This window comes from Phascolarctos cinereus, unplaced genomic scaffold, assembly GCF_003287225.1.
Source record: "Phascolarctos cinereus isolate Bilbo 61053 unplaced genomic scaffold, phaCin_HiC Scaffold_5;HRSCAF=322, whole genome shotgun sequence".
In the NCBI taxonomy this organism is placed as follows: Eukaryota; Metazoa; Chordata; class Mammalia; order Diprotodontia; family Phascolarctidae; genus Phascolarctos; species Phascolarctos cinereus.
Window position 1 is genome coordinate 26,857,394 of NW_027555958.1, and position 26,834 is coordinate 26,884,227.

General features: G+C 42.9%; 1 protein-coding gene across 1 annotated transcript in view; it reads right to left on the bottom strand.

The window, feature by feature from the left end:
* The window catches only part of LOC110222093 (S-adenosyl-L-methionine-dependent tRNA 4-demethylwyosine synthase TYW1), a 244,141-nt gene that overhangs the window by 89,525 nt on the left and 127,782 nt on the right, over positions 1 to 26,834 (bottom strand). The window contains 1 exon segment of the mRNA XM_078154729.1: positions 24,766 to 24,901. Within this exon segment, the coding sequence (XP_078010855.1) occupies positions 24,766 to 24,901 (136 nt within the window).

Below are 26,834 nucleotides of genomic sequence, written 5' to 3' on the forward strand. Positions count from 1 at the left end.
ATTATGATCCATGAATGTAAGAGAACAGAGCCAGAGGAAATGGCGGAAAGAACAGTTTCATGGAAACTTAGAAAGACTTGTATGAACTGATGTGGAGTGAAATGAGCAGAACCAGAGCACAATTTACACAATAATGTAAAGACAAACAACTTTGAGAGACTAGAAAACTTTCACTGATGCAATGACTGACCATGATTCAGGGCTGATGACGAAGCATGCTACACACCTCCTGAGAGAGAGATGATAGGATCAGAATACACAATGAGACATATATTTTTTATACATGACCAATGGAAGAATTTATTCTGCTTGACTATGTATATTTGTATCTGTTAACAACAGTTTGGTTTTTTTTCTCCAATGGAAGGGTGTAAAGAGAAAAAAATAGATTTTCATTCACTGAAAAAAAAATTAATACAATTTTTAACTTTTTACTACCAATTAGAAAATCCTCATTTTTCTTTTAAATATGTGACTTTCTGCACTTTTCAGATCAACGCAAAAAATGAGCCGCACCTGGTTGGAGCAGGCCTGTGGGCCACCCTGCCAATTTCATGGAAGGTCATGAAGGCTGAGCTAGAGTACTAAGACTGAGCAAGCCAAATTCACCCCCAGGTTGTACAGGAAGGCCAATGAGGAAAGTGACAGGGGTAGAAGTTCCTTCATTGGACAGAGGTTTAGGGAGAGCAGGGCTGGCTGACACACAGTCATGTTTAAAACATGTATGCACCACACAGGCCTGAAGTGCTGTGAACTGCATTCCTGTTCCTTGTCTAGCTAGACCCCTCATTTGCCCCAGTATTGAATTCTTACAGTCTGAAAATCATACTTTGTCATGAATTTGGTGCCCACTCCACCTTGCTTAAACCCTATCGCGGCTGTAGTTTTGGCCCAGCTTCCCGATGGAACATTGCCTTCTAAAGGCTTTACTGCTCTCCAGGTAATCAGCCAGTCCACCAGGCTCCTAGTGTGGAGTGACTAAGTGTTCTGCATGCTCTGACACTGTTTGAAATGGAACTTCACAATCAACTTCTCTCCAGCCCCAGAACAGAAAGTTCACCTGTGCCACGGACCCTGCCCAGCCCCCATCCCAACTCACTCCCCTCGGAGTAGGCCTCTCTCTAAGAGAGGTATCACAAAATACCATTTCACCTAACAATGAATAAGTCAAGCCCAATTCTTCCGAACCTCCTCCACGCACAATGACACCCCCAACCTGTAACCTGCTACAAAATAAGTTAGCAGGGTGCTGTCTAGATCAGGGGTGGGGAACCTGCAGCCTCGAGGACGCAGCCCTGGTCTACACCAACCGCGATCCACTTCTGATGAGGCTTCCACTACAGTAACAGCAAGAACAGGGCCATGTCAGCAGAAGAAGCATGTGGGGCTCCAGGCGGGCATTCTGTTTTGTTCCCACTTCTGGGCAAACAGGAAAAGAAAGAGCTAGTTAGTGTGGTGGCGGGAAAAAGACAATACGAAGAGTTAAGAGATCTAGGCTCCAGGGCTGCCTCAAGCAAGCTGCAGCCTCTCTAGACCTCAGCTTCTTCATTTGGGAAACACGAGAGCTGCTTCAATGACATCTGAGGACTTTCTTCTCCCCGAGGTGTTTTTATATCAGACAGTAAGCGCTTATACGGAGCAAGGAAAACATAGTCTGAAGTGCTATGATACTAACTAAACCCAACATTTTAAGTTTGTCATGGTATAATATTGTCATTTTTGTTTTTTAAAACTAAATTCTATAACATTAAAAAATAATTTTAAAAAATTTAAAGGTGCTTATTTTGTTTTTGATAAATCCCAAAACATAAATTAGTTAAGAAAGAATTATCTGATAAAAATTACTGGGAAAACTGGAAAGTGGTCTGGCAGAAATTAACCTTAGGCCAAAATCTTATACCATATTCTATAACAAATTCTAAATGGATACACAACATGAATAATAAAGATCACATCTAAAAAAATTAGAAGAGAAGCACAGCATATACCTCTAACAACTACAGGTAAGAGATATATTCTTTTTTTTTTTTTTTGCTTTTTGGTGAAACAATCAGGGTTAAGTGACTTGCCCAGGGTCACACAGCTAGTAAGTGTTAAGTGTCTGAGGCTGAATTTGAACTCAGGTCCTCCTGACTCCAAGGCCAGAGCTCTATTCACTGCGCCACCTAGCTGCCCCTAGAGATATATTCTTAACCAAACAAGGGACAGGGTCGATTTAAAAACATAAATGGGTTAATTTTGATTACATAAAATTGAAAAGCTTTTGCACAGACAAAATGAATGCATCTAAATTAAGAAAGGAAGAAATCAAATGGGAGAAAAATCTTTGTATCAAATTTCTCAGTTAAAGGTTTGATACCTAAGATTTTAATATAAAATATATATAAAATAATAATAAACAATATATAGATAAATACATAGAGAGAGATGGATGGATGGATGGATGGATGGATGGATAGATGAGTGAAAGCCATTCCTTAAAAGAGATAAGGGGAAAAGAATATGAAGAAATAATTCTCAAAAGAAGAATTATAGAATATTAATAATACAAAAAATGTTCCAAATTACTAATAAAGAGAAACACAAATAAAAACCACCCCAAGATTTTATCTTAGACCAAAAAACTGGCATAGATGACACAAGATGGGAATAGTCAATATGGAGGGGTTAAGAAAAGACAGGTACATATTATTGGTGTGAATCAGTACATCCATTTTAGAAAGCAGTTTGAAATCACATAAATGAACTGGTAAATCTTCGCACCTTCCATCCCAGAAATTCTACTACACGGCATATAGTTGGAAGAAGTTATAGATAAGAAGAAAGTCTCCATATATACCAAAATACTTGTAACAGCACTTTTTGTAGTAGCACTCTAACACAAAAGTACTCTGTACTCTAGAAATATCAATTTGGCAGCTACATAAAGGACACATCAGAGGTGGTCAGAGGCTTAAGGCAATGCAATCAACTGGAAGGCTACCGCAAGAGTCTGAGTAAGAGGTTATGAGATCAAGAACCATAGTAGTGACCATGTGAGTGGAGAGGAGACCACGGCAAAGGTGCTGTGAAGCCAGGCAATCAATAAGACTTAGAAACTGGTAGCTCTGTGGGTGAGAGAGAGTCAAGAAACAAGCATGACTCCAAGGTCGTAAGCTAGGATGAATGGGAAGGTGATGGTGCCCTCAATATGAACGGGGAAGTTTAAAAAAGAAGTGGGTTTGGGAAGGAAGATGATGAGTTTGGTTTGAGACATGTTGATTTTAAAATGCCCATATGTCATTCAGGTAGAAAGATCCAACGGCAATTGATGACCTTGGACTTGAGTGAAGGAAAGACACCGTCAGAAATACAGATTTTTCGAGTCACTTGAGTAGAGATGATAATTGAACCCACTGGAGCTAAAGAAATCACCAAGAGAGACTAGAGCAAGAGAGGAGAAGGCCTGGAGGCGTACTCAGAATGGGGAGAGGAAGGCAGGGACAGATACAGATTATGAGCCAGCAAAGCCAAGAGAGAATGGAGTCATGAAAGGCCACAGAGAAGAGAGCATAAGCAACAGCATCAAATAGTACAAAGAAGTCACTAAGGAAGAAGACTAAGAAAAGGTGTTTAGATCTCGTAATTATAATATCGATAACTTGACCGAGAACAGTTTTGGTTGGATGATGAGATCAATAAGGTACAGTAGGAGAGACTTCCCAGAAGTTTGTGAGCAGAGAAGAAGTGAAGACAATAAATTTCAACAGTGTTTTCCTAGGAGTTTGGCTGTGAAAAGAGTACAGTTATAGAATGATAGCTTGCGGGGATGGCAGGAGCAAGCAGGAGTCTGGGGGTCTGGTGGTTTTTTTTAGGATAGTGAAGACTTGGGCACGTTTTAGGGAATGAGTAACAGAGACAGACAGCAACAGATAGAAGAGAATAGATAGCAACAGATTACAGGGAGAGGACCAACAGAAGGGAAGTATGCTGGAATGGGATTCAGGGGCACAAATGGAGAGATTGGTCAGTCTTGGCCAAGAGAATGGCCACTTCTTCATCAGAAACTAGTTCTAGGGAATAATGTCAAGGGTCTTGAGATAGAACATATGGCAGAAATCAAATTTACGCTTAATCTGTTGTACTGAGAATCATTCAATTCCTAGTGACTTCATATATAGCTACTTCACTAAGTTTTGTTAAATAAAATAGCCAAAATTGTTCAGCTTCCTAACGTAGCTACAAGATTAATCTGAAGAAAACAGACAACCTACTGCTTTTCAGATGTATAATGAATAGCTTCTAAAAATGAAACCTATACCTCCTACTCAGTTGTGAAGAATATATATTAGGGTTATATGAAGTCACAAGAATATCACTTTTATAAGGTGGACAACTGATTAATCAAACCTGACTAGTGACTTAAATCAATTTGACTTAAATGCTTTAAATGAAACAGAGACACAGTGATAGATGGAAATTTCTGAAGTCATGATCTCTTTAACCATGCCTGCTCTGCCATCTCTAATGGATAAATCAATGAATGGCCCTAAGCAAGGGAGAAGAAGTAATCTACTTCATATTAACCAGGGTTTTCCCAAGGCCAGTAACACTCTACCAGTATATGGATGGCTATCATTAAAATAAACATGAAGCAAGCCAAGAGCTACCTGGCTCTTAAGTCCTCAGTAACATTCTGCTAACAGGGTGAGGTTAAGAAGCAGGCTGTCCATTTATCAAGGATTAATTCTGAGCAAAGATTTCTGCAGAGCTGAACCATTACTTAAATTGTAAGTAATATTTGTTCCACATGAAAGAAAAAGTGATGCTCTGTGTTAATTAGCCTAAACATTTAACAACTCAAGGGTAACATCTGAATGGTGACTGAGGTTAGCAAAGTGAAACAGGGTGTTTATGACTGCGAGGCTTTTGTCATTAGCCAGAAGCTGACACACTAGTGTTTGTGGTGGTGTTCAGTCATTCAGTCCTGTTCGACTCTTTGTGACCCCATGCACCAGAGCATACAAGGCCCTTCTGTCCTCTACTATCTCCCAAAGTCTGACCAAGCTCATTTTCATTGTTTCCATGACACTATCTAACCATCTCATCCCCTGCCATTCTTTTCTCCTTTGCCTTCAATCTTTCCCAGCATGAGTCTTTTCCAATAAGTCCCATCTTCTTGTTATGCGGCCAAAGCATTTAATTTAAGCTTCAGCTTCAATCTTTGATCTTCCAGTGAATAGTCTGAATTAATTTCTTTAAACATTGACTGATTTGATATTCTTGCTCTCCAAAGCATTCTCAAAAGTCTTCCCTAGTACCACAATTTGAAGGCATCCATTCTGTGGCTTTCAGCTGTACTGATAGCCCAACTCTCACAGCCATACACTGCTACTGGAAAAATCACAGCTTTCACTACATGGACCTATACAGACCTTTTGCTTTATGGTCCTATAGAGACAAGTAGGATGATATGATACTCCCATCTCTTTAAGAACTTGCCGTATTTTGCTGTGATCCACCCAGTCAGAGGTTTTAGTACAGTCAATGAAGCAGAAGTAGATGTTTTTTCTGGAACTTCCTTACTTTCTCCATAATCCAGCAAAGGCTGGAAATTTGGTCTCTAGTTCCTCTGCCTGCTCAAAGGCCAGCCTGCTCTTCTGTTAATTCTCAGTTCATATATTGTGGAAGTGTAGGGTGCAGAATCTTAAGCATAACCTCACTGGCCCGTGAAATGGGCACAACTGTTTGTTAATTTGGGCACTCTTTGACATTGCCCTTCTTTAGGATTGGGTCATAAACTGATCTTTTCCAATCCCGTGGCCCCTGTTGAGCTTTCCGAATTTGCCAGCATATCGAGTGCAGCACTTTAACAGCATCATCATGTAGGGTTTTAAGTAGCTTATCTGGAATTCTGTCACCTCCACTTAGTCTTATTGTCAGTAATGCTTTTTAAGGGCCACTTGACTTCATTCTCCAGGATGTCTGGCTCTAGATCAGTAACCACAGCATCGCATTGCGATTATTAGTGATGTTAAGATCTTTTTTTTTTTAAGGAAATTGGGGTTAAGTGACTTGCCCAGGGTCATACAGCTAGTAAGTGCCAAGTGTTTGGTCTGAGGTCGGATTTGAACTCAGGTCCTCCTGACTTCAAGGCCGGTGCTCTATCCACTGCGCCCCTTAGCTGCCCCTAAGATCTTTCTTGCATAGTTCTTCTGTGTATTCTTGCCATTTTTTTCTTAATCTCTTCTGCTTCTGTAAGTCCCTACTATTTTTGTCTTTTAACCTGTCCATTTTTGTATGAAACATTCCCTGGATATCTCTAATTTTCTTGAAGAGATCTCTTGTCTTTCTCATTCTATTGTTTTCTTCTATTTCTATGCATTATTCACTTAAGAGAGCCTTCTCTCTCCTTGCTATCTGGAATTCTGCATTCAGTTGGGTCTATCTTTCCCCTTCTCTTTCACCTTTTCACTTTCCTTCTTTCCTCAGCTATTTGTAAAGCCTCGTCAGACAGTCATTTTGCTTTCTTGCTTTTCTTTTTCTTTGGAATGTTTTTTGTAGCTGCCTCCTGTACAATATTGTGAACTGTCAATAGCTCTTCAGGCAGTCTATCTACCAAATCTAATCCCTTAAATCCATTCATCATTTCTACTTCATATCTATAAGGGATGTTACTTAGGTCATATTTATACAGTCTGATGGTTTTCCCTACTTTCTTCAACTTAAGTCTGAATTTTACAATAAAAAGCTCATGATCTGCACTACAGTCAAGTCTGGGTCTTGCTTTGATCAACTGTATAGAGCTTGTCCACCTTTGGCTGCAAAGTATAGAATCAATCTGATTTCAATATTGACCATCTGGTGATGTCCATGTGTAGAGTTACTTTAAGGGTTGCTGAAAAAGAGCATTTGCTATGACCAGAAAGTTATATTGACAAAACTCTATTAGTCTCTGCCCTGCTTCATTTTCTTTTCCAAGGTCAAACTTACCTGTTATTCCAATTATGTTTTTAATTTCCTATTTTAGCATGCCAATTCACTAGGGTGAATGGGACATCTTTTTCTGGCGTTATTTCTAGAAGATGTTGCAGGTCTTCATAGAGCATAGACTTGTATTACTGTGATGCTGAATGGTTTGCCTTGGATTCAAACAGGTATCATTCTGTCATTTTTGAGATTATACCTCAGTACAGTTTTTCTCACCCTTTTATTAACCATGAGGTCTACTCCATTTCTTCTATGAGATTCTTGACCACAGTAGTATATGTAATGGATTAAGACTCATCCATTCACCCTGAATTAAATTCACCCGTTCCTGTCCATTTAAGTTCACTGATACCCAAGGTGTTGATGTTTAATTTTTCTTTCTCTCATTCACCACATCCAGCTTACCTTGGTTCATAGATCTTACATTTTGGGTTCCTATGCAATACTGAGATTTACAGCATCGAATGACCAGACACACCAGTAGGCTTCCCAAAAAGTCACAGCAAATACTTCAACAAACTTCAAGATCTTCCATTTCATTGGCACAAACAGACTCACCACACTTTGGCAAACATTTCTATGAACTGCCAGGGCCAAAATCTTTCCTCACACAGTGGCCAACTTTCTGGTGGGAAGTATCTCTGAAGAAAGGCTACATTGTGTGTGGAGGGGACTGCCTAACACATAGTCAAGTTCAAAGGTGACAAGACCACCAGGGCTGGCACTCCACTGGCATAACCCTCTAGGCCTGGGACCACTGAATACCATAACACCCTGAAGAGTAGGACTTTCACAAGAAACCAAGAGGTATCAAATATCTAGGGCTAATGACAGAGTACAGCATCCCTCAGAAAGAATTCTAACAGCCTAAGTTTAAGCCCCAGTTCTTTAACCAAAATTATACCTTTGGTGCATAGCACAGAGCACAAATTCAGTAAGGAGAATTCTTAAGAGTAGAGATGAATTAAAGGATAAGATAAAACTAGACGATTGTGTTGAGGCTGGTGCAGAACAGATCTTACCCTGAAGTACTGCTCTTCTGGCTCCTCCTCCAACCAATGCAAAAACCATTTGCTAAATGCTAGCACATATGACGAATCCAGAAAAAGCAGGGTCTTATCAGGTAGACTTTAAGATATCTCTCTGTTTGTAATTAGTTATCCATTATTTTCTCATAAACTAAACTGCACAAGTCTCTAAGATCTCAATAACCCTATCTATGGATAGGCGCTTATCGATGCCACCTAATTCATTTCCCTGGTTGGTGCCCATGTAGAAACGGCATCTCTCTTTCCTTCCTTTGTTGTTCAGAGGCCAGGGGAAGCAGCTCCCCCTGAACACACACAGTGTTACTCGATGGCCCTAGGAAAGCTCCTGTATCCCCTGCACTTTGGTGTAGCATTGTTTGTTTGGTTTTGTTTTTTAACTGGAATATACTCAGTGTACTTGACCCACATTGAATTTCAATTCAATGAACAGCTATTAAGTGTCTACTATGTGCAAAGCACTAGGCTAGGCTCTGGGACTACAAAGAGACGACATGACATACTAGCTGCTTCCAAGAAGCTCATATAAAAGCCTTGAACTCAGCTATCCTGTCCCCACTGGGCCTTCCTTCTCTTCTCCAGGATCAACCCAGCAACAAAGAACACTGACACCAAGTAAAAAACCACGAAGCAAACAAACAGCCAAGGTGTCCTAAGTCAGGTGTACTAAGTACTTCCTGTGTGCTGGGCCTGGGCTGAGCACGAGAATACAGTGCAAGGCAAAAAGCAGCCCTTGCCCTCAAGCAGCTCACACTCTGATGGTGCAGAAGACAGGACAACAACTACAGATATACAGGAGACAGGCAGAGTAGAGAGAAGGCACCGTGGGGAGAGTGGGGGTAAGGGACACCAGGAAGAGATTGGAACTGAGTCTTGAAGGAAGCCCGGGGGCAGAGGGGAGGAGGGAGGGCATTCCAGGCAGGGGGACAGCCAGAGAAACGGCAAAGAGATGAAGTGTTTTGTGTGAGGAATAGCAGGTAGGCCAGTATAACTGGACTGTAAAGTTGGTGGAGGAGGAGAGTGACCCATAAAGCCAGTGGAAAGGTAAGACGAGGCCTAACTGTGAAAGGCTTTCCATGTCAAACATCAGATTTTATATTTGGTTCTGTAGTAATAGGCAGCCACTGGGGATTATTGAGTAGGGAGGCTATGTGATCAGACGTGCATCTTAGGGAAATCACTTGGGCAGCTAGGTAGAAGATGGAGATTAGCATGAGGAGAGATGAGGCGGGGAACCACCAGACAACAACTGGACAACAGTCTAGGTATATGCAATGAGGGCCTGTACCAAAATGGTGCCCATATGAATGGAGGAAAAGAGATGTCTATGGAAATGCTGCAAAAAGAAGAATAATATTCCAAAAGATAAATAGCTAAATAGGTCAAATAGGTATAAATGACACATTTTAAAAATTTTAGCAAGCATTAAGAATTAAGAAAAACAAAAGCAAAGAGGCAGCATGATAGAGACCAGGCCTTATGTCAGAAATAAATGAGTTTCAAGCCCAGTCTCTGGCACAAATATGTTGTGGGACCTGGATGAAGAAATCCCCTGCCCCCTCAGGGTCCCAGACCACTCTCTGGAACTAAAGTGCAGAACACCTCGGGATCTGCATTAGCAGAGGGACCCTCCTCCTCACCAAGAGTGTTCTACCTGAACACAATCACAGGTCCTACCTTACTTCCTCTAAAAATAAAAAAAATGATTATCACAAACAGAAATAAGAGCTTACGTGATTTTTTTTCATCATAAGAGGAACTGAAGCTAGAATCTTATATTGCTTTTTAAAAAGCCTGGATGAAATCAGAAAAAATTTGACCAAAATGAAAACTCTAATAGAAAACTAAAAAAGATCAATAGAAGCAACCAGCATTAGATTTATCATGGGTAAAAACAAAAGTGCTGACAACAGAGATGCAGACAAAGTAGAAAACAATCTCCAAAAATACCTAGACTTTTAAGATCATTTAAAACTAGGCAAATAGAAGTGACAGATCTCAAAGATAAGTCAAGACAGAGCATGCTACTGACAGCCTCAAAGGCGCAGAAACAAAAAAAATTACAAGCACTACCTGTCTAAAGGAAACAATTCAAGAAAACTCCAGAATCATCAAAAGCAAGCAATCATTTACAGATACAAACCACAGGAGGAGAAAGCCTTCCAACTGACATCTCCTTGCCACATCAGCGCAAGACTGCGCCATACCAATGACAAGGAAAGACATGTGACAGCCCAAGAGAGAGCATCAGGACCACTGCCAGTTTCTCAAGGAAGATGACACATAATCAGAAGAAATGAGATACGACACAAACACAATTTTAAAAATCACAGATTTATCTACTCCCGAGAATAGTGGTTAAACCCTTTAAAAGGACATGGTAGAGATTTTAAAATCCTATGGAATCTGAAGAGCTCACAAAAAGAAATGCCCTCTTTAAGGCAGCCTCTGAAACATGACCAAGGCCTTGAAGCCCAAGGACAAGTGCTTAAAACTGTCCACAAAACAAACCGGGTGATGACGTAATGCTAGAACCAGAGAGCCTAGATTCCCAGAGCCACTCACTGCCTGTTTTGGGAGAAAAAAGAAGGGGCAGCTAGGTGGCACAGTATATAGAGCACCGGCCCTGAAGTCAGGAGGACCTGAGTTCAAATCCAGCCTCAGACACTTGACACTTACTAGCTGTGTGACCCTGGGTAAGTCACTTAACCCCAATCGCCTAAAAAAAGAAAAAGAAGAAAGAGGAGAGGAGAATTATAGAAATGTAGTGATCTTATAGCAAAAATTTTGCCAATCATCAATAACGAGGGAATCCACAATTTATGAAATATAAAGAAAGTATAACAATTTGAGAAAGAATGGTAGAGAGAGTCAGTGCAGCCCAGCTCCCAGCCTGGCCCTCTTTCCAAAGCACCAATCCCCCTTCTGGCTCCTGTCTTTAAACAGCTTAAAGTCCAGCTCAGTGGGGTCAATATCAAATAGGAATGGATCCCTGTGAGCCCTACACATATTGACTTAGAAAGCCACAAATCAAATTAACATTAATCTTTGTTGTACTATGTTTTTATTTATCTTGTTAAGCGTTTCTCAATGCCATTTTCATGTGGTTCAGGTACACTTGGACCTGAGTTTGACACATCTGATTTAACCCAGCCCCTCCACACCCTCCATGCCTTCTCTCCTCAACTCTTCCCCTCCAGCCCCCAGTAACCTGGGCTCTGCCCCTGCATCCCTCGGCTCACTTCCCCTTGCATTCTGCAGTACATCACTGACCACTGAGCTTCCCTACTCCCTCCACTTCTCCCTCATGTACTGTCTTCCCTCCAGTAGACTCTGAGCTCCTTGACAGCAAGAACTGGCTTGCTGCTTCTGTATCCAAAGGATAGCACAATTTCTGCCACATAGTTGGCATTTAATAGATACTTTGTCTGTCTACCTAGAAATGAGGCTGGCCATATAGGAAATGATTAGCAAATAATATAAGACTGCATGTCATCATTTTCAAATGAAGGCTGATTTCATCTGAAAACACATTGGACATTTTGAAAACATCTATTTTAAGTGAATTCCTTACTTACAGAAAGAAAAAAGAGCCTTGAGACACTTAGAATTATAATTTTTCAAAAATTAAATTATTTTCAACTCAGTTGCCAAGAAGTCTCTGATTTTTGCACTATCCTGGGTGAATCAGAACTCCCTCCTCAAGCCAGCACCATGATTGTTGATCAGGGCTCAGGGCTATTCCGATAAATCATACTCTGCATGTTTTTAAACTAAGAGTCTTTTCAAACCGTTTGGCTAGGATGACAATTTCATTACATGCTCCATAACTACTGACTCATTTTTGAGTATATCTATAGTAATCATCTATAAATTTCATGGGCTCCCTTACCAATATTTAGCTTCTCCTATTCCTTTGTACCATGAAAAAGTGCATGACTAGACTCAGGCCCAATTAAATCTGACAAGACAGGTTTAGAAGACAGATTGAAAAATACACTTTGGTCAATTGGGGAACAACTGTTTCTCAAACAGTTATTAGAAAAACCAACGCTTAAATTCTTAGCCATTATCAAACCGAACCACACTTGAATGCTGCTCTCCAAAGACTAATCCACTATGGAGCTACATCATCTGTAATCAGAAGAAAGTGACACATGGGAAATGTTAACATCACCTTTAGCAAACAGACTCACTCATCTGCTTATTGTCCACTTTTTCTCAAGAGATTCACATCACTGAGGATGCTACGTTCTAATTAAAATGGCCACCACTGACCAACTCCCAATTCTGCAGGTTTCTGTAATAGCTAAAATTGATATAGCTCATTAAGGTTTCCAAAGCTCCTTTATAGATGTTATCCCTTTGGAACCTCACCACCACCCTGTGAAGCAGGTACCATCACTAATTCCATTTTAGAGATGTGAAAACTGAGGCTTATAGGAGGTCAGCAACTTGCTAGGGTGTGTCTGTGGCAGTATTTGAAATCAGGTCTTCCTGATTGCAAATGCTTCAATTCAGAAGTTTCAAAAGAGTACAAATACCCCTGTGATATTACCTACAGGCAATGGCCTTTAAGGTAAACGATTTCAATTTGATTCAAAAACGTCTATTAAATGCCTACTATGTACAAGGAGGGCACTGTGTTGGGCGCTAGAAGGAGGAGCGAAGCACATAACAGAGTACCTCTTGGGAAATAAAAGGGCAGGAAAGAGCTGGAACAGAGAGGGTAGCCTGAGACGCTCCAGAAAGGCATCCTCCTCTAGCTCAAGTGAAGGAGGATCAGGGAGGACTTGACGGAGGAGGTGGCAACCAGGCCGAACTCTGAAGGAAAGGAAAGTTGTCAAGGGGAGACAAGGGAGAGCTTCTGAAATGAAAGAGAGCGGGACACAGAGAGGGAGAGCAGGTAAGAGAGAACACCCGCACATGTTGCTGCAGAAGTGTGTGAGGCCCAGGATGTTGGGGGCCATCTGTACTTAATTCTGAAGGGAATGGCCCAGGGAGCCACAGAAGGGCTCTGAGCAACGGAGTCATACAGTCGTGCCCTAGAAAGATTATTTTGGCACATCATAGATATATCACCAATCAACTGATAAGCATTTATTAAGTGCTGACTGAAGGTCAGGCATGTGCTAAGGCATGGGAGATACAAAAATAATAAAAAACCAAAAAGTCCCAATATAAAGAGGGGGGAGGTGAAGAACAAGAAGAAAGCTATCATAGTGTCTTCCCAATCTACCTGGCTTAACAATGAAAACCGGTGCAGTTAAAAACTGAAAACTCCTCACATGGGCATAGAATACAGTCAGTCTCCAGAAAGAGCCATGGCAGGGAAAAGGCAAGGACCCTTCTTCAGGTCTACGTGCCATCTTTTGTTTTTATATCATCTTTATTTCCAAGGTAGTTTATTTCCCTTCCCTCCCCTCACAATTAAAATCAATAGAGAAAGATGCTTACAATTAGTTCTCCCCTTCATTTTTAAGCCCAGTGTTTAGGATTATATGTGGGAATAAGAATTCAGGTCCAGAAAAATGCCTAAGAAAAATCTGGTGCCTACCTTAAAACTGTTTTCCATTTTACCTAAATAAACACCTTTCATTTTGCTTCAGAAAGAGAGGGCACAGGACCAACTCTATAAGCAGGATAGGAAATTTACAGATTTGTAAAAGTCTTTACGTAGTCAATGTGGGAGAGGCTGTGGAAAGACTGCCCTAGTGACACAATGCTATTGGAGCTGGGTGTAATCTGGTCCAACTACCCAGGAAATCGATTTGGAATTATAATAAAAAAGTCAATAGTGTCCATGCCCTTTGAGAACTGTAAATAAAGAAGGTGCCCTTCATCTGTGAAATGGCCAAGCAAACAGTGGGCCATGAGCATCATGGAATATTACCAGGCAGAAAGAAACGATGAACATGCAGGATTCAGAAGAGGAGGAGCATGCAGAAATGAAATGATTCAAACTAAAATGAACAGAACTGCGAAACCATATACCCAGTAACTGCAACAATGTAAATGGTTTTCAGCTGCAGAAATTAAAGCCATCCATGGTCATATGAAAAAATGCTCTAAATCACTATTGATTAGAGAAATGCAGAATCAAAACAACTCTGAGGTACCACATCACACCTATCAGGTTGGCTAATATGACAAAACAGGAAAATGATAAATGTTGGAGAAGATGTGGAAAAACAGAAATATTAATACATTGCTGGTGGAGTTGTGAATTGATCCAACCACTCTGGAGAGCAATTTGGAATTATGCCCAAAGGGCTATAAATATGTGCATACCCATTGACCCAGCAACACCACTTCCAGGGCTGTATCTCAAAGAGATCATAAAAATGGGAAAAGGAACCACATGCACAAAAATGTTCATAGCAGCTCTTTTTGTGGTGGCAAAGAATTGGAAATTGAGGAGATGCCCATCAATTGGGAAATGGCTGAACAAGTTGTGGCATATGAATGTAATGGAATACTATTGTGCTATAAGAAATGATGAGCAAGTGGACTCCAGAAAAACCTGGAAAGACTTGGATGAACTAATGCTGAGTGAAGTGAGCAGAACCAGGAGAATGTTGTACACAGTAACGGCCACTAATGACTAACTTTGATAGGTTCAGCTCTTCTCAGCAATGCTAGGATACAAGACATCTCCAAAAGTCTATGATGGAAAATGCTATCCACATCCAGAGAAAGAACTATGGAGTTTGAATGCATATCGAAGCATACTATTTGCATTTTTTCCCTCTGTTGTGTTTTGTTTCTTCTTTCTTGTGGTTCCTCCTATTGGCTCTAATTCTTCTTTACAACATAACTAATGTGAAAATATGTTTAACAGGAATACATACATAGAGCCAGATTGTATGGTGTCTTGGGGAGGGAGGTGAAAAGGGAGGGGAAGAAAATTTAAAACCCAAAAGCTTACGGAAGTGATTGTTGAAAACTAAAAATAAATTAACATAAAAAAATGTAAATGGAAAGAACAAAAAAAAAAAGAAGAAGAACCTGAATGCTGTACAGTTATAATGATCCAGCTTTGCCATGACAAAAAGATGAGAAAATGCCTTCCCTCCTATATTTGCAGAGGCGGAGGACTATGGGCATGGAACACAACATATACCGACAGGCCTGGCTGATGATGAACTGTGATTTTTCCTTCTCTCTTGCTCTTTGTTACAAAGGAGAATTCTCTGGGGACAGGAGAGGGAAGAATAAATTCAGAAATGAAGGCGATGCAAAAGAAACAAAGCTAGAAACAAAAACCCACAAAAGAAAATTGGGATTTTCAACTTTTTTTTAATGTTCTATTGCCTACTGAATAGTTTGTTTAAACTCTGGCAGGCATAAATAATCTTATTTAACTAAATACTCCACCTCTCCTTGTGCCATTCGGCTTGCTCAGATTCAAAACAATCACATCAATGAGTCTTGTCAGCAAGACCATTAGAAGCAGCAAACAGCTGGGGACAGAAGAGCGGCTCCGGGTACACTAGACAGTTTTCCAAATTGAAAGTGACACAGCATTGGTTACTGATCTCAACATCTGTTGCAGATTTTACACTTGGATTTCCTAAACATGAGCTGGCCCCAAAGCATCCTCCAGTCACTAGCAGGCCTTTTCACTTCACCCCATTCTCCCCACACCCTCTAAACACAAGCGTCTGCCAGAACCGAGTTCAATTCAGGCAGCCGGGAAGAACTGAGGACCTTACTGTAATTTAGAGAGCATGAGCCAGGGCCCCCGGCAGAGCGGAGATGTGAGGCCCAAAACTCTTCATGAACGTTTCACGAAGGTCCCTTCTAAACACCTGGATGCTGCCCAGGGTCCCAGCAACAGGACTGATTGTTGCTAATCCGCAGAAATATCACCACGATGGCTGTGGACTGCAAAGGAAGACCGCGCCAAGACTTCTTAGCCAACAGTTCAAATACTGGTTTTTGTGGCAGTAAAATAACCTCCGTAGGATTGTTAGCCACTGACCACAATAAGGATGACGAGTTTAATAATAGCTCCCATTTATAATAATATAATAATAGCTTCCACTGGAGGCTTGCAAAGCACTTTATGTGTTATCCTATTTGATCCTCATAACAACACCAGGACGTAGGTGCTACTGTTATCCTCACTTTACAGAAGAGGAAACTGAGGCAGACAGAGGTTAACTGACCTGCCCAGGGTCACACAGCTAGTAAGAGTCTGAGGCCAGATTCAAACTCAGGTGTTCCTGAGTCCAACACTCTATACACCGTGACATTTAGTGACCTCTGATTATGAGGACCACAGATTTTAAAAGTAAGCTCATTCCATTTGACTCAGTTCAACAAGCATTTACTCAACACCTGAGCTAGGCACAGTAGGAATACGAGGATTTAAAAAAAAAAAAAGACAATTTCCCTCAAAGAGCTGAGATGTTACCTAACGGAAATAGGTGGCATCTACCCATGTAAGCAGCATGATGGGGACAAAGAAGATATTCAGACATCACTTGCATCTTAGAGAGAAGAGGAACAGATTTCTTCCATTTTCATTTCAAACTGTATTTCTAAGGCAACATCCCAAATCATGGAAATCCACAGACATGGTGCCATTCATAATTTATCTTGTAGCTACAAGAGAAGGAAATCGGTTCCCGGGAAATAGACTGATTAATGGCATCAATCCAAATTCATGAGATCTTCTTTTTTACCTTGAATAAAAATCAATAGGAGGAAACCAATTGTGAGTTTTATGCTTTTTGCCAAGGCAATGAGAGCTTTAGAAAAACACAAACAATGGGTTTGGTGGAACGCCTAAGCTCCAAACCTGAGCATCTTCACTTCCTTCCAACACAAGGGAGGCCTAGGCCAGGACCTTAAGCCCCTTTTCAGTCAAGCATTAAGTGGATTCAGGTATTAAGTCTGAAAGCTGTGCAAAGGCTTGCTTCTTGCTTGGCAGCTCAGCAAATTTTTTGAGGTGTGGCTCCTGAGAAACTAGGCAAGATTTATAATGATTAAGGCACAGGGACACAAAGAAAGAGAAGCCCAAGGGCTTCTGCAAGTGACAAAGCTGACGTCCAGCCCAAGAGATTCGGCCATACTCGGGGAGAGGGCTTTTCCTCATGGCCCTGGGGATCAGCAAGGCTCCCAGTTTTATTTCCCTAGATGATGCAACCTCCATGCATCTGCCCTATTCCATGTGGACAAATTATATGAGCAAAAAAGCATCCAGGTTCACTTGTCCAATTCAGCTCAATGATTTTTTTTGTGCTTCTTTTTTTTAACCTTTTCTTACAATTAATTAATTAAATTCTCCCCAGTTACACGTAAAAACAATTTTAAACATTTGTTATAAAACTTTGAGTTCCAAATTCTCTCCTTTTCTCCCTCCCCACCCTCTCTTCATTGAGTCAATGAATTTTCTTAAACAGCACCTATGTTTACTGACAGAGGGGCAGAGAGAAGAGAGACTATAAAGTGACTGCTTACAGAAAACCCAAGGAGGTTAGGTTCAGCAGGAGCTGAGCAGCAAATGGGCATCTGAGCCCCATTAAGTCCATCCAGTACCACCATCACAAGCAGTTTAGTAGATCTGTGTGCTTAACATTCACTGTAATCTTTTTGTTTTTCTTTTTGTTTTTGGTGAGACATTCAGGGAAAAGTGACTTGCCCAGGGTCACACATCTAGTAAGTGTCAAGTGTCTGAGGTCAGATTTGAACTCAGATCCTCCTGACTCCAAGGCTGGAGCTTTATCCACTGCACCACCTAGCTACCCCTCCATTAAGTATAATCTCGCACAATGTCATACAGCTAGAATTAGAACGAACTCTAGCCAACTAAAAGTAGTCTATGAGGTTCATTCATTTTCTTCTCCCAATCTGAAATTTTTTTAAGTTTTCTGGTGCTGTTAAAAGCTTTTTATTCCTCCACAAGCCTAGAAATATTACATGGCACAAAGTCAGATTGTTTAAACCCTACTGTGTCTATTAACCTAAAAAAAGACCCTTATGTATGTATTTGATTATGTATGCATACACATATGTATGTATGTGCATGTCTGTATATGTGTATTAGACAGCATAGTGTAATGGAAAGAACTCTTGCTTTACAGTCAATAGATCTGGGTCCAAATCCCAGTTTTGCAACCTTACTACTTATATGACCTTGGATAAATAAGCTAACGTCTCTGGGCCTCAGTTTTCTTTTGAGTAGCTTGGATTAAATCAAGAGTTTTAATCTTTCTTGCTTCCTGGATCCCTCTGGCACTCTGGTGAAGCCTACGGATCCCCTTCTTAGAATCATGTTTCTAAATCCATAAAGTAAAATACACAGGATTTCAAAGGAAAACAATTATATTGAAATATAGTTATCAAGATATTATAAAAACAAGTTCATGGAGTCCAGGTTAAGAACCCTGAGCTAAGTGGTCTACAAGGTCCCTTTTAGCCCTTTTATTATCTTTAACTGCCTTCCAGATATCTCCAACTGGATGTCCAGTAGACATCCTAAATATACTATGTCAAAAACTGAACTCACCTTTCTCCCTAAATCCCCTCCTCCTACTTTCCCTGTTATTGTAGGGGACAATACCATCCTCCCTGTCCCTTAGGCTTACAACCTAGGAGTCGTCCTGAATTCCTCACTATCTCTCACCCTCCATATCCAATATGGCACCATGGCCCGCTGACTTCACTTTCGCCACACTTCTCATAAACACCCCCTTCTCTCCTCTGCCACTGCCAGTGCAGACCCTCATCACCTCACACCTGGATTACTGCAATGGCTTCTGGCGGGTCTGCCCACCTCATGTCTCTCCCCACTCTAGGCCATTCTCCGTTCAGCCATTAAAGTGATTTTCCCAAAGCACAGGTCTGACCACCCACACGCCTCTCCCCACTCAATAACCTTCACTGGCTCCTTATTGCCTCCAGGGGCAAATACTCTGGCACTCAAAGCCCCGCATAACACGACCCCACCTACTTTTCCAATCTTGCACCCTATTCTCTGACATGCGTTCTTCACTCCAGCGACACTGGCCTCCTGGCTGTTCCACAAACAAGACCCTCCCCTTCTTGGTTCCAAGCACTTTCTCAGACTGTCCCCCCTGCCTGGAAGGCTCTCCCTCCTCCACTCCCACTACTGACCTCCCTGGCTTCCTTTAAGTCCCAGCTAAAGTCCCACCTTCTACAGGAAGTCTTCCCCAGCCCTTCTTAATTCTGGTGCCTTCTCTCTGTTAATTATTTCCTGTTTATCCTGCACACAGCTCACTTTGTACATGCTGTCTCCCCCATTAGACTGTAAGCTCCTTGAGGGCAGAGGCTATCCTTTGTCTCTTTTTGTATCCACAGTGCTTAGCCCAGCACCTGGTGTATGGTATGTACTTTACAAATGTTTATTGACTGACTAAAGCTATAACTCTATATAAAGCCCATTTTGAGCAGCTAGGTGGTGTCAGGAAGATCTGAGTTCATATCCAGCCTCAGGTATTTACTAGCTGTGTGTGAGAGACCCTGTCTGCCTCAGTTTCCTCATCTGTAAAACAAACTAGAGAAGGAAATGACAAACCCCTCCAGTGTCTTTGCCAAGAAAACCCCAAATGGAGTCACAGAGAGTCGGACACGACCCAGGCCCCAGTTGAGTTGCCTCCTTCAACTGACTTGGTTCTGCCATGCATTAGACCGTCCAATGCTGAGTTCTCAAAGATGCACTCCTATGTGAAAGGTGGCACTAAAACCAATGACTATCTAAGTCTCCACAGGCTATAGTGAAAAGAATTTCCAGGCCCTCTTCATCTCCCTCCTTTTCCCCTTCACGTTGACATCATCAATGTTTCTCAAATTGAAGCGTTCGTTTCCAAGGCTTTCTGAATAAAGATTAAGGAGAAGAGATTTGTCGAATAAAAGTATTCTCTTTATTACATTAAAGATGGCACATATCACACTCTGAAAATGACAAAGTTATGATCCTGAGTTAAACAGGGACCGAGCTAACACAGGTCTGCTGCTCACGGCCTGAAAGGCTGGAGAAAGGGTGAAAAAGGAGCTCACCCTTCACCCAGTGGTTAGTCTTCTGGAAGAGAAAGCATCAGAGAGAAGGAAGCTGGGCTCATGCAATCATTCCCAACTCAAAAAATGCAATCGAGTTGAGTAGCTGTTAAAAGGCCTGTCCATATGTCCTTGCTTAGAGAAATGCGGGTGGGGGAGGAGGGGGGCACAAACATTTTACAGCCTCCTCCCACCTTTAAACATGTATTCATTCTCTCTCTCTTTCCCTTTACTCCTTTATTTCTCCCCTTCTCTCTCTTTCACCCTCCCTCCTCTTTCCCTTCCCCTTGCCTTCATTCCTCCCTTCATCACCCTTACACAACACATGTGCACGTGTACACCCACTAACATTCACAGCAGGAAGGGACTGAAGATCAGCTAATCCAACTCCTTCATTTGACAGATAAGGAAACTGAGCCCAGAGAGGCTCTGTGGCTTCTTGCCCCAGCTCAGAGCCGGGATTTGAGTCCTCCCCAGTCCTCTAACCAGAAGCTGCCCCCTGGCTACCACAACATGGCGCCTTGAGTCAGATGCTCAACTCAGCTTTCTAACAAACCTTCCGTATTGCAACTGCCAAGTAAACCCCTGGCACTCACCCACTCAGACATCAGCCAGTTAGGGTCCATGTGTGAAAACACCGTGTTTGGTTTGTAGACTTGGACCTTGGCTGTCCTGTCCCAATTAACATAACAGTTTTATGAAGAAACCCACTCAGTAGCCATATTTGTCAGTGATACAAACCACGCTCAATTCTCTAGAAACAGGTTATTGTTCAAATTCTGAAATCCAACAACACACGTGAAGCAAAATAACATCCTCTGCTTCTGTAGAGGGAGAAAATATTTATTGAGGGCTCAGGAATAGCTGTCTTAACTATAAAAGGCTAAAATAAGATTAAACACCTGAATGTCCTACCAAGTCTTGACCTTTCCATGATGGGACACTGGCAAAAATAAATTGGGTCACACTGCTAATAAAAGTCTATGGCCCAAGCTGGATGGTGGTTAAGAGTTTTATATCTAAGAGATTTCTGGTCCTAGAGGACCTCACTGACAGAAGCTGTCTTTGGGGGGAAAATACAGGCAACACATTTGTTTCTTCTGTTCACCTTGACCAAAGTATTTTTAGCCCCATAGATACAATGTCCAATATAGTCCACCCCTTCCTACTCACAGAGGGAATAGTCTGACAACAGAGGAGACTCTAGAAACAAAAGCAGCTGATTGTCAATGGCTGGGGGAAAAGAGACAGAAGCCTGCCCTCTTCTATTCTGGGGGCATTCATTTCATGGAAATGAAGTCTTTTTCATCTTGAGACATTTGTTAAGAAGTCTTATTTTCCAAAATTTCCAGATGTTCCCCCCCACCCCACCTACCACCAACTGATCCTGTTTTTAGCTTGTTTGTACACAGCTGTTTTCCTCTTGTCTCCGCATTAGATTGTAAGCTCCTTGTCAGTAGGGCCTGACTTTGGCTTCTTTTTCTATCCTCAGTTCTTAGCCCAGTGCCTGGCACACAGTGGGTGTTTAATAAATGTTTATTGACTCAATGACACTCTCTACCCAGAGAAAAGCAAATAAAATTTGAACACAAATTTCAGAAGGAAATCCTGTATTTACTATCCCATTCTATTAAAACAAACAAAATCTGTGTATTTTTGCATCAACCTAAGCCCATCAGATTACTGTCCTAATAAGGATTGTTGCCAGCTGTGATTCAAGGGCTACATCTCCCAAACACTGTCCTCAGGAACTCTGAAAATCAGTAACATCAATCTTTCCTGACATCATGCGGTACCAGCTGCTGCATCAAGAAATTCAAGAGGATGCCATCTTAACTGAGTATTTCATTTGGAGAAAGTTCTTAAAATGCACAGCTCTCTCTAATGTCAGGGGTGGACACCTCTGGGAAGAAGCAGCTCAAGTCTTAACAGCACCAAATACATGGAAAGCAGATGCCCGATCCCAGTGGATACCAAACAAGACCGCCCAAGGGGACTTATCCAAATCTAATTAGAGTTCCATGATAATGATGCTGGTAAGATATGTTTGGGCTGGGAAATGGTGAAAAGTATCTCAAAGCATCACTCAGATTCCTATTAGCACCAATTCCTATCCCTACTGTGACCATTAACAGGAACACCAACAGAGTAATTGGGTATTGAACACTTAGGCCAATGAAAAAGTTGCAGGCACCTCCCATATATCTTCAAAGGAAGAGATTAGGGAGTCCATTTGGCCTGACGCTGACCTGCAGGTGTGACAGGCATGGCAGAGGTGCAATGAGAAAGCCCACTTCAGAAGGAGCCACAAGACCTGGATTGTAGAGATGTCTCCACCTGTTGCAATCTGTGAAACCAGGCACAAGTCAATTCAGTCCAACCTGGCAAACGTCTAGTAAGCTGGAAATACAAAGTCAACAATGACGCAGGCCTTGTCCTTCAGGAGCTTATGTTCCATGGGGGGAGCATGACACATAGACAAAGGTGCAGACACTGCAAAGGGAAAGAGTGTTAACAAGAGGCAGAGAGCTGCTCTATAAATGTGTGGTCTCTAAGGGCTTCCTGACTGCAGCATTCCATAAGAAGGTCAGTAACTCACAGGAATTGCCAGTCAAGAAGCCAAGTTTGGCAGTCACCAAACTCGCGGCCTCAGGAAGTCGTAAGCCGATGTGGAGAGTGGGCGGTTTTACAAGGTGAACTGGAGCTGTTCATGTAAGACAGGAGACTGGTGGCATGAGACTGAGGCCATGCTGAAGATGCCACATGGAGGATTTCTGATCCCACAAAGGGTGACCTCCATGGCCTCTGGGGTCCCTCTGTCTCTGCCCCAATTACCATGACTAGGGCTGGCTCATTGCAAGGAAGGTTTTGGCCAAAAGGAAAAAAAATCCATTGAATTGCTCTGTAAATGCCAGCTTCTATGATGTTGACTTCTTGGATTTATTTAATTCTGGAAACAGATTCCAGGTGAATTGGAGTTTATCTAGAGGAGGGCTTCACCTTTTGGTGAAGTCAGTGAGGTGAAGCCTATGGAGCCCTTCTCAGAATCATGTTTTTAAGTGTATAAAATAAAATACATAGGATTACAAAAGAAGCCAATTATAGTGAAATACAATTATCTAATTTTTCTTTAAACACATCCCTGGACATGGATGAAGGTCCCTGGTGCCAATCCTGCACCTTCTATCCCACTGAGAGGACTTCTAGACTATTTATTTAACCTAAGCCACAGGGACCACTAAAGCCGGTGTGACTGAATGTGAGGCCAGGAAACGAGGAGCAAAGGTCTCTGAGAGAACTAAAGGCCTTTTGCACGCAAGCATCCTCCACAAAGAAACCACAAGAGGAGCAGAGAACAATGCGATGTCCATTACGCTGAGGCTGCCTAGGTCTGGGTTTAATTTTCTAGCCTGAGTGACGGTGGATCTCCCTGCCTCTGTGCAAGCTCTGATCCGATGGTCAGGGTGGGGTAAGATGCTCACGAGGAGGCAGGCTCTGGAGAGCGTTTTTAATCAGAATGCCTGACAAGACGTCAGCCTACCTCTGAAGGACAAAGGTTTGCAGAGCGTCGTTCCCATCATGGGACAACATCTCGGATAACTGTATTAACTCGTATTAGGAACAACAGAGATAGAGAGCCAGTCTCAGGAATCAGAAAGACCTGGGATCAAGTGGCGCCTCTGACGTATCCTGGCTGTGTAACCCCAGACAAAGCATTCAGCCCTTCAATATTCAAAGACTAAAGGCTACAGAGAAGGTGCCAACTTGCACTGGTGGAGAGAGTTTCTTCCCCTGGGAGTTCCCTACATCTAGGAAATCCCCATTTAACCAGACTATTTCTCACATATGCGCATGCGCGTACGTGTGTGTGTGTGTGTGTGTGTGTGTGTGTGTGTGTGTGTGTGTAAAATCATGTCTTTGCAAGCCAACCAAGATGGTGAGCATTTCAAGGGCACAATGGGGTGTATATATATATACACACATACACACCCTGTATTCCACAGTGCCATGCACCCACACACACAAGGATACTAGGTGAATGGATGAATAGAGGAGGAAGATGAAGATGGAATGATCATTTGGAAAATAAAAAAAAGGAAAAGAGCAAGCCAGTAAGGAAAAAGCCCTGGACTTAGGGCCAAGGTTCTGCCTCTGCTATGACCTCAGTGTGGGACCTCAACAAGTCACTTCAGCCTGCCCAGCCTCGACTTCCTAATCTGTAAAATGGAGATCACTCTTGTAAGGCCCAGGGCAATGGTTACACTCCCATGAGGTAATGGACTGAACAAACCTCGTGGGATCGTGCTAGCTGAGGAGTCAGGAGGACCTCTGCCCATCCTGGCTGGGTGACCCCAGGCCAGTCTTCGCACCCTCAGTGGCCTAGGTGGCTCTCTGAGGCTAAAAGCCACAGAGAAGGTGTCAGCCAGCACTGAGAGGGGGAGTTCCTTACACCCCCAAAATCATGCGACCAGTCACCATGTCAGTCTTTATCCCATGGGAGGAAGGGCCAGATTTGGAAAAAGAGGACACGGGTTCGGAACTCAGCTCTGCTATTTGTTGAATGACCCTGAGCAGGACGCTTGGTGTTTCTGGTCGTGGTTATTCCAGTGATAAAATGAGGAGGTTAGACAAGATGATCCACAATGGCCCCGGGGGTCTGAACTTTTCAAGGCAGAACAGACGTGACAGGTGCGAACTACAGGTCTGACATTTTCTCAACACGTACCTTTGTAGCCAACGCTCTTAAACTGTCGAGGAATCTTTGCCAGAAATCCTTGAAGAGTGGCCGATCAATTTTCTTTAGGCTATCTTTGGTGCTGGCATCCACACTGACATACAGCTGGGTAACTGGCTCCAGGTTCCTTGGAAATGGAAAGGAAATAGGAAAGGAAAGGGAAAGGGAAAAGAAAGGAAAGGGGAAAGGAAAGGAAAGGAGAAAGGAGAAAGGGGAAAGGGGAAAGGGGAAAGGGGAAAGGAAAGGAAAAAGGAGAAAGGGGAAAGGGAAAAGGAAAAGGGAAAGGAAAGGGGAAAAGAGAAAGGAAAGGAGAAAGGGAAAGGGAAGGGAAGGGAAGGGAAGGGAAGGGAAGGAAGGGAAGGAAGGGAAGGGAAGGGAAGGGAAGGGAAGGAAGGGAAGGAAGGGAAGGGAAGGGAAGGAAGGGAAGGGAAGGAAGGGGAAGGGAAGGGAAGGAAGGGAAGGAAGGGAAGGGAAGGGAAGGAAGGGAAGGGAAGGGAAGGCAAGGGAAGAAGGCAAGGAAGGAAGGCAAGGGAAGGAAGGGAAGGGAAGGCAAGGGAAGGCAAGGCAAGGGAAGGGAAGGCAAGGAAGGGAAGGGAAGGAAGAAGGCAAGGGAAGGCAAGGGAAGGCAAGGGAAGGGAAGGAAGGCAAGGGAAGGCAAGGCAAGGGAAGGCAAGGGAAGGGAAGGCAAGGGAAGGCAAGGCAAGGGAAGGGAAGGAACGGAAGGCAAGGGAAGGGAACAAGGGAAGGGAAGGCAAGAAGGAGGCAAGGAAGCAAGGAAGGAAGGGAAGGAAGGGAAGGAAGGGAAGGAAGGAAGGAAGGGAAGGGAAGGGAAGGGAAGGCAAGGAAGGGAAGGCAAGGGAAGGAAGGGAAGGCAAGGGAAGGGAAGGCAAGGGAAGGGAAGGAAGGGAAGGGAAGGCAAGAAGGCAAGGAAGAAGGAAGGCAAGGGAAGAAGGCAAGGGAAGGGAAGGAGGGAAGGGAAGAAGGCAAGGGAAGGGAAGGCAAGGGAAGGCAAGGGAAGGCAAGGAAGCAAGGAAGGCAAGGGAAGGCAAGGCAAGGAAGGAAGGCAAGGAAGGCAAGGGAAGGCAAGGCAAGGGAAGGAAGGCAAGGGAAGGAAGGGAAGGCAAGGCAAGGAAGGGAAGGCAAGGAAGGCAAGGAAGGCAAGGAAGGCAAGGCAAGGGAAGGAAGGGAAGGCAAGGCAAGGGAAGGGAAGGCAAGGAAGGCAAGGAAGGCAAGGGAAGGCAAGGCAAGGAAGGGAAGGCAAGGCAAGGGAAGGAACAAGAAGGCAAGGAAGGGAAGGGAAGGAAGAAGGAAGGGAAGGAAGGGAAGGAAGGGAAGGAAGGGAAGGGAAGGAAGGGAAGGGAAGGGAAGGGAAGGAAGGAAGAAGGAAGAAGGAAGGAAGGAAGGGGAAGGAAGGGAAGGGAGGGAAGGGAAGGGAAGGGGAAGGGAAGGGAAGGGAAGGGAAGGGAAGGAAGGCAAGGGAAGGGCAAGGGAAGGCAAGGGAAGCAAGGAAGCAAGGGAAGGAAGAAGGAAGGAAGCAAGGGAAGGCAAGGGAAGGAAGGGAAGGAAGGGAAGGGAAGGCAAGGGAAGGGAAGGGAAGGGAAGGGAAGGAAGAAGGAAGGGAAGGAAGGGAAGGGAAGGGAAGGGAAGGGAAGAAGGAAGGGAAGGGAAGGAAGGAAGGAAGGGAAGGAAGAAGGAAGGAGGAAGGGAAGGGAAGGGAAAAGGGAGAAAGGAGAAAGGGGAAAGGGGAAAGGGAAAAGGAAAAGGGAAAAGGAAAAGGGAAAAGGAAAAGGGAAAAGGAAAAGGGAAAGAGAAAAGGTTACTTCAATGCAGGCCTCTCGTGAGGTCAAGGTTAGAGTTTTTAACAAAGGGAAGTTAAACATTTCTCCATGTTCATGGGCTTCCAGCTACTCCCAGAATCCACAGGGATAGCTCTCATCCACTGTCATGTTGGCTGCCAAAAGGTAGCTACCAAAAAGGTAGCAGGAAGACCCAAAATCATTCCAGAAAGATGGCAATGATGACCGAATGATTCAGTGAATTAACTGAAGCGGCATTTATTA